This window comes from Curcuma longa, chromosome 12 (assembly GCF_044706935.1).
Source record: "Curcuma longa cultivar G26 ecotype Majalengka, Jawa Barat chromosome 12, ITB_CL_G26_1.1, whole genome shotgun sequence".
NCBI classification, from domain to species: domain Eukaryota; kingdom Viridiplantae; phylum Streptophyta; class Magnoliopsida; order Zingiberales; family Zingiberaceae; genus Curcuma; species Curcuma longa.
This window is the reverse complement of record NC_133872.1, coordinates 3,042,193-3,050,104: the sequence shown is the minus strand read 5'-3', so window position 1 is coordinate 3,050,104 and position 7,912 is coordinate 3,042,193. Positions and strand designations below refer to the sequence as shown.

Genomic DNA, 7,912 nt, shown 5'->3' with positions numbered 1-7,912 from the left:
TCATAGTAAACATCACAGTCTAGTATTTTCACATCCCTAACATTGTCATGCGCTGCATGCCAAAAAAAACCCCCAAAATGCAGATTCCATAACTGTCTTCCTCAAACAGCAAAATGCAATATTGCATGGAGATGGGGTTACTTCTTGCCAAGAAACACGCTGGTGAGGACCTTCTTCGATCGCAAGGAGATCTCCAACACCTCCAGAGCCTGCCACTCCAAATCACGTATAGCATGTGTGATTATTCTCTTCCCCAAGAAATAGAGATTGATTAACAAGAATAACAACATTACCTCGTCGAAGCCTAGTGTCACATCCCTCTCGACAAGTGTGTTCAAATTCTTGACGTTAAACTTACTTAGAAGGATAATGCTAGAGATGCTGGACATGGGGGTCACAGTCAGATCGTCCATGATAGTATACGTCACAACGCCCTTCACAAATCCTACATTTGGATCCACATAGTCCTCCCTCTCATCACCTTTCACATATATCATTTGTTTACTCATCCTATTCTTGCAGTTGGGGCAGAGCACTCCATTCACTTTGGAAACGTACGCATTGCAGCTAGAGTAATTTGAATTGGCGCACTGGAAGTAAACGTTCTTAGAGGAGGAGGAGGAGGAGGAGGGTCCCGGGAGGAGCAGGGAGGGAGAGATGGAGCCAATTGGATTGAGGAGGGTGGATTTTCCTTCGCTGTTTTGAAGGAATGAGGGGTCGAGTTCCTGGATGCTTTTGTACAGATTGCCAATGGAGCCTTCCAAGCGGTCCTTGGAGAGGAGCTTCACGGCGGAGCCAACAGGCAACGAGAGGAGGCTGAACAGGAAGTCCACTACCTCCTTGCCAGCTTCCGCAAACAGGACTTTTTGTGCGGCCGTGTCGATGAGGAGCTTTAGGCTGAGCTTGCTCGCTACTGTTTTATCATTGTTGCTGACCATTATCCCTCGTGCTTTGGACGGAGATGATGGCATTTTATAGTGGAGTCTTCGCTTAAGGACGAAGCCAAGAGGAAACGAGAGGAGGCCGTAAAGAGGACTTTTTGCGCTGTCGTACGTGTCGATGAGGAGCTTTACGTTGAGCTTGCTCCGTACTGTTTTAGCATCGGTGCTGGCATTATCCCTCGTGCTTAGAACGACGGAGATGAAAGCATTCTACAGTATGGAGTTCGCTTATCCTCGAGAATGAGTCATACATGTCAAGATCTAGGGGTACGTGGCGTGTGCAGTTGGACACCGGGGCAGGGATATTTGATGTTTGGCGGCGCAATCTCTCTCTAATTAAAAAGCAAATCTGATTCAGTATCCTTAGGACAGTGCCATTTCTTAATCAGTTAATGTTGATTTGTCTGGAAACTCTTGGGGTGGACTTGACTTGTCATGGTAGAGATCTATAAGCCATATCGCTGACATCCTCAACTTGCCGATGGAGCCGACTGTCCGGTCTTTGAAGAGGAGTTTGACGACGGGGCCCACCGGCAGGGAGAGGAGCCTGACTTCTGCGAGCATGACCTTCTGAGTTGAGGTACAGGCATGCGGCTTTAAAGGCGAGCCAACTTGCATGCGTGATATTATATCCGCTTGGACTATACCGATCAATTCATCATGCGATAAATTAATCCATCCAAAATTTATTATAAAAAATAAAACAATCCATCAATTTGATCAATTAAAAAATCATTAACTCAATTTAAAATAAATTATAAATTAGACGGATCAATTTACAAATCTATTAAAAAAATATTTAAAAATTTTAAATTTAAATTATAATAATTTTAAATAGATTAAATTGAAAATTTTAAATTTGAATTATGATTTAGACGGATCAAATTCACTAGTTTTTTTCTACTTTAATTTTAAATTTTTTAAAAAAAATTTCAATCTACGAATCAATTTAAATCCGTCACGGGGCGATAAAATTTTAATCGTAAATTGATCACGAATCAAAGATAGAGAGAGATGATAGATAATAGGTCAATGGATTCTTGATTCATATATTATTTTAAATGGATTATGATGGATAGATCAATTTATTAAATTGTTATAAGTAAATTTAACAACATTGAGTCCCAAATACTTATTTTTCATTATTAAACACCTTAACAAATGTTTTACAAGATTTAACTCCATTTCACTTTTTGCATTTTGATTCTTTTAATAATTTTCATTTCACTAATATTAATAGTTTTTTACTTTCCTCAAAATATGGTACCAAGAGTTAAAAATATATGTTTTTTATACTTTATAATTCTACTAAAACAATTATTTATACCAATAGAATGATGATCATAAATATATCAAATAAACTGGAATACTGTTATATTATTATTATGTCAATGAATTAATGACATTAATGACTTGAGATAAAATGAGAAGAGAAAAAAATTCTAAATATTATAATTTAACAGTAGAGTAGAAGAACAGATAACTTTCATTTTATTTCTATCAAACATCCTTATTTATAAGATAGATGGAGTGGTATAAAAATAAAAAAATATAATAATTTATCAATCAATAATAAAATTAAATTAATCATCTATTATAATATTCTCCCTTAGATGATTGATAGAGAATCCAATGTTGTCTTTTAAAATATTATCAGTAAAATCCAATAGGAAAAACCTAAATAAAGAAAAAAGAGTATAACAATAAATACTTCTTTTGATTTTAATAAAATCTTTTAATTGATGCATCTCTATCTTGTGCATTAATTTTTTAATTGTTGATGTCGACAATGATTTTATGAATAAATCAACTATATTGTCACTAAAACGAATTTGTTGGACATCAATATCATCATTTTTGTATAGAAGAATTTTGGTAAAATTTATTTTGTTCTATCCCTTTTAATATAGTCTCTCTTTAGTTGTGTAATGCAAGTAGCATAATCTTTAAATATAATCGTCTGGCTATCTTTAGTTGTTGTTAATTCGCATGATTCTTTTATGCAAAAAGGTTGTTAATCCGTATGATTCTTTGGTTACGACGCAATATATATGTCTTAAATATATATGTCATGGATCTTAATCATATACATTTTCGACTTGCTTCATGCATTGCAATGATTTCAGAGTGATTTGACGATATCATTGTTAAAATTTATTTTGTTGACTTCTATGACATAACAATGTCTCCTCATGTAAATACATAATCTATTTGAGATCTAGCTTTATGTGAATTGAAAGATAACTTGCATTTGTATGGCATAATCCCAAGCAGAAGATGTAAGTTTTGTTTTCATGAGTAGTGATTTAGCAATTAATTGCAACCGTTTAATAAATGATTTGCTAGGTCATTTTATGTATGCACATGGGCAACTGAATGTTCAATTGAAATTTTGATTGACATATAATAGTCATCAAATTGTTGTGACTTAAATTCAACAGCATTATCAAGGCGAATTGCCTTGAATGAGTAATCAAGAAGTTGAGTTCATAATTTGATAATTTGTCTAAACAGTTTAGCGAAGGTTATTTCAAGATGAAAGCAAACATGTGACCATCTAATTAAAGTATCAACCAATATCATAAAATATCAAAATGGTCTACATGATGGATGTATAGATCCACAAATATCCCCATAAATCCTTTCTTAGAATGTCAGTTTCAACATCAACTTTGTGGGGAAGGTCTTATAATTAATTTGCCTTGTGAACAACGCATACATGAAAAATATTATCATGTAAAAGAATCTTCTGGTTCTTTAAAAGATGTCCACGTGAATTATTTATTATTATTCTTCGCATCATTGTTGCCCCAGGAAGATCAAGTCCGTCGTGTCATAATATGAAATTGTGTTTGTTAACAAATTTAGGGTTTGTTACTATGTTTGTCTTAACTATTTTTATTATTATATAATATATTCCAAAAGAGAGTGTACTTTAATTTTTCTTTTATCTGTTATTATCAGATATAATGCAAAGATATTTAATATTATTTTCATTCAATATTTAAAATGATATCCATTTCGACATATTTCTTTAAAATTAGTAAATTTCTAATAGATTTGTTAGCATAGAGTGCATCTTCAATATATAAGCTTTATCATTTTATAAAATAATTTTTACTTTTCCATGGTCTTTAATAATTTTTGATGCACATGATATTGTTATAATATTATTTTCAACTAATGTTAACCTTAAAAATTGCTTTAAAGAATGGTATGAATTGTACCATTATCTGTTAGACATTCGTCTTAATATTCCATCATTAATCTCAAAGAATAAATGTATAAATAAAAGAGTAATAATTCTAGTATAATTTCATGCAAAATTTATAAATGAAAAAAATAGTAATTTCCATTGACAATTTAAAAGAAAATCTAAGTTTGAAATAGAAAAGACACTACAATTGAAAGACAATCATTTCATATTTTCAAGTACATCATCATCAATCTAATGATCAATATTGTTATCTGGACAAAGAAATCAAAGACATCCAAATGGATTATGACCACTGGTAATCATCAATAAAATTTGTCTCTATTTTTCCTTTACCTTTGATCGATTTTTGATATAATTAAATCCACAAGATGCCTTGTTATCCAACAAGTGCAAACTAATGCCTCTCCATCTCATATTTAAAACACTTATTTTCGTATTCTTTTGAGTTTTTCTCTTTTATTTCTTCATTGTTAGATTTCCACTGTTAATTGTTAGTTTTAAGTCTTTTATCATTTTGTTACTGATAATTTTTCCTTTAGTAACACCCACCCCACACCCATGACTTATGCTAATTTTATGATTTTGAAATGAGTTAGTATTCACTTCGGGGAATGATGCTCTATTTGCTTAAGGAAACAGTGTCCAGTTGAGCACAATTGATAATTTTTCATAAGTAACTCATTATGATGTTCAACAATTAATAGGCCTGAGATAAGTTTAAAATATTTTTTAAATCCACCCTCATGATATTACTATTGCAGGAGCACGTTCAATCCACGAAAAATGAAAAAAAATTCTTCTAATAAATCTTGATTAATAATCTTGCAAGTGAAGATCCATCCATTAGTAATGGTTGCATTTGCTTCCACCTTTGCAACACAGGGAAGGCATTAACAATGCTACAAACTCTGTCACTGTCGTTTCTATACTCTTTGCAACATGTGCATGCTTCCACTTTTACAGTTCCAGGTGAAACTAATTCTACTGCTTCCACCTTTACAATTCCAGGTGAAACTAATTCTACTGGGACAACTACAATTGTCAGTTATGGGAGTTTCAAAAAATTTTCCCCATATTCAAAGTTGTTGCCATCTTCGCTTCATAAGCAATTGTGATGATTCAGATAACAATAATCACGGGAGAAACAAAAGCAGAGAGGTGGGTTGTTGAAGCTATTAGCAAACTCATGTGGTTGGCCTCTGTCCACACTACTATTTCATTCATTGCATCTTCCTACGTTGTGCTAGATCGATATTATGGGTTAGTACGTCTATATTTAAAAAGTTAAGATCTAATCCAATTGACAACGATACAACAAACAGAGGCAAGGCTCGATCTCATGACCAATTGACTAAGTTCAATGTCCAACCCCACAACTAGCTCGGTTCATCACCTAACTCGACTCAAGACCCCACACTTTAAGCTCGAGCTCTCTCTTCTAGTCCAGTAGCCGAACTCTGACTCGATCTCCTCGTTAACCATCCGAGCTCTCCATTCTAGCTCTGTGGTCGAACTCCGACTCAACTCCCTGGTCAACCATCCAACCTCTTCCCTCTAGCTTAGTAGTCGATCTCCCACTTGACCTCATGGTCAACCACCCAAGCTCTCCCTTCTAATTCAGTGCCCGATCTCCAATTCAACCCCCGATCAACCGACTTTGTGACCTACTCGGTGCCACACTTGCTTATCGAGCTGCTATCAGAATAACACGTAGGACAGTGAAATATGCAACAGTGTTCTCCTAAAACAGCATGGTCCTGGATTGTACAGACATAGGCAACAATACATTTAACTACCGCAGTGACATGATATTCTCTTTACTTTCGATCTAATGTTCTCTAATCGTCGATGAGATGTTTCCTCTGATGACTCCATATAATGATCCCGCTTCTCACGGGCGCAAGGATGGTACACACAATCAACACTCTCATTCTCTAACATTTCTGATTCTTCTTCTTCTCCATCTCCAGTTCGCAATCTGACTTAAGTGTTGAAGTGGTTAAGCAGCCACCTCCTGACTTCCGTTCTCATCTTTCTTTTCTTTGGAGTTTAACAGATGTTCTACCATATGTGGGTCTTATGTGACTTCACCATCATCAGCCGATGACTCATTTGTAGTTGATCTCAAACTGGAACAGTCGGCATAACCAATGGGCAACTTTTTTGATTTTGCTAATTGGTGGAGTAACAATGACTGGCGTTCTAGGGACAACGACTTTCTACGTTGTAAGGCCCAAGCATACCCGTTCGATGGGAAACGAGCAAAGTCTTCAAAGAGCAGCACAAGTTCATGGTATCACAACTCCGAGCTATCTGATCCTGATCTTGACAGGGTTTATGCCATTTGAACACTGAAAGGAGATTCTATGCTTTCTTATCCTTTTCGGTATCTTTGTATATGCTGCGTGAAACAAAGCCCACTGTCGTATCAAGTGACTCGAGTCGCCTACCATGCAGCAAAATCTGTTTAGTTCTTGTTTCCTATGTTGTAGACTGTAGAAGGAAGATATAATCAACCCACCCACACAGTAGTTGAATGGGTCTATCATGGTTCCCATGTTCACCTTAGTTGTTATAGAATAACAGAGAGGTTCTCAGTAGATTCTCAAGGTTATCATGTTATAATCATGTTAGATTATATGAAGCTTCATGTCTGAATTCAATTTGTGATATTTAACATAATCTTTCAGTTAATAAGATGAACAGTATTATCCTATCCACGATCCAGTTAATTCAGACATGCGACAACTGTAAAACAATAAATGGCATTGTGCTTATTTGTAGTGATATCGTTAAAATAAATTATAACATATTTTCAAATGCAGTCCGAAGACAATTATTGTTAAAAATAATTAAGAATCCGAGTACACTATATTTATAATGATTTTGTTATTTGTATATATGTTAATTTTGACTTGACAAGAACGATATTGCATATTTTAGTTTTAGTTTTTTTGGGGGAAAACAATGACTTGGTAATCATTAAATCAACTGGAAACGCTACGATATCGTAACGACCGTAGTGTCGGGTTAACTGAAACGCTACAATGAGCCATTCGTATCGGGTCGCCGTCCCAAACACACGCTTCGCTCTCTTTCCCTTCCTCGAACCATCCATCACCTCCCTTCTCCTTATTCTAACCGCTTCGCCTCCTCTCTCCTCTCTTCCTATCCGTCTTCTCCTATTCCTTCTAGGGTTTCCTCCCTTCTCCAGTCTGTCCTAGCCAGCACATTGGTTAAGCTGATCTGAGTCAACCAATCACTTGCAATGCTACTGATTTTATTTATAATATAATTAATGATAGCTAATTAATATATTTGACACATCGAGGTTGCCCGACTTCAAAAGGCAGCAGCTTTGGACCGATGTGGGTCAAAATTTGGAAGTGTGGATTATTACGATTAGTTTGTTATGTGATAAATTCCAGTCAGTCTCATGAACTCAATTCCCTCAGTCAGTCTCATGAACTCAATTCCTGGGGATGATCGTCTGGTCCCACGGAAGTTTCCCATCCTCATGGACTCAATCTCTGGGGGTGGCCGGTCCGGTCCCACGGAAGTTTCCCACCGACCACCAGGTTAAATCGGGAAGCGCATACGGCAGCCAATCCAGATGCTCAGCATCCTTTGATTGCGTTCCTCATTTAGAAGAAAATTCTTGCAAATACGCCGTAGCTGAGAATCGAACCACGGGTCCCTAGGTCACAACCCGGATGTCCTACCGTTGCACTATTGCCTCGGGGACGATTAGTTT

General features: G+C 35.8%; 1 protein-coding gene across 1 annotated transcript; it reads right to left on the bottom strand.

Annotated features, from left to right (window-relative positions):
• LOC141842742 (uncharacterized) lies at window positions 1-938 on the bottom strand. Its single transcript, XM_074730756.1, has 2 exons — window positions 294-938; window positions 1-209 (listed from the first exon to the last, which is right to left on the bottom strand). The coding sequence occupies exons 1-2, from the start codon at window positions 936-938 to the stop codon at window positions 138-140; spliced, it is 717 nt and encodes a 238-aa protein (XP_074586857.1). The 3' UTR covers window positions 1-137.
• Window positions 939-7,912: the final 6,974 nt, after the last annotated feature.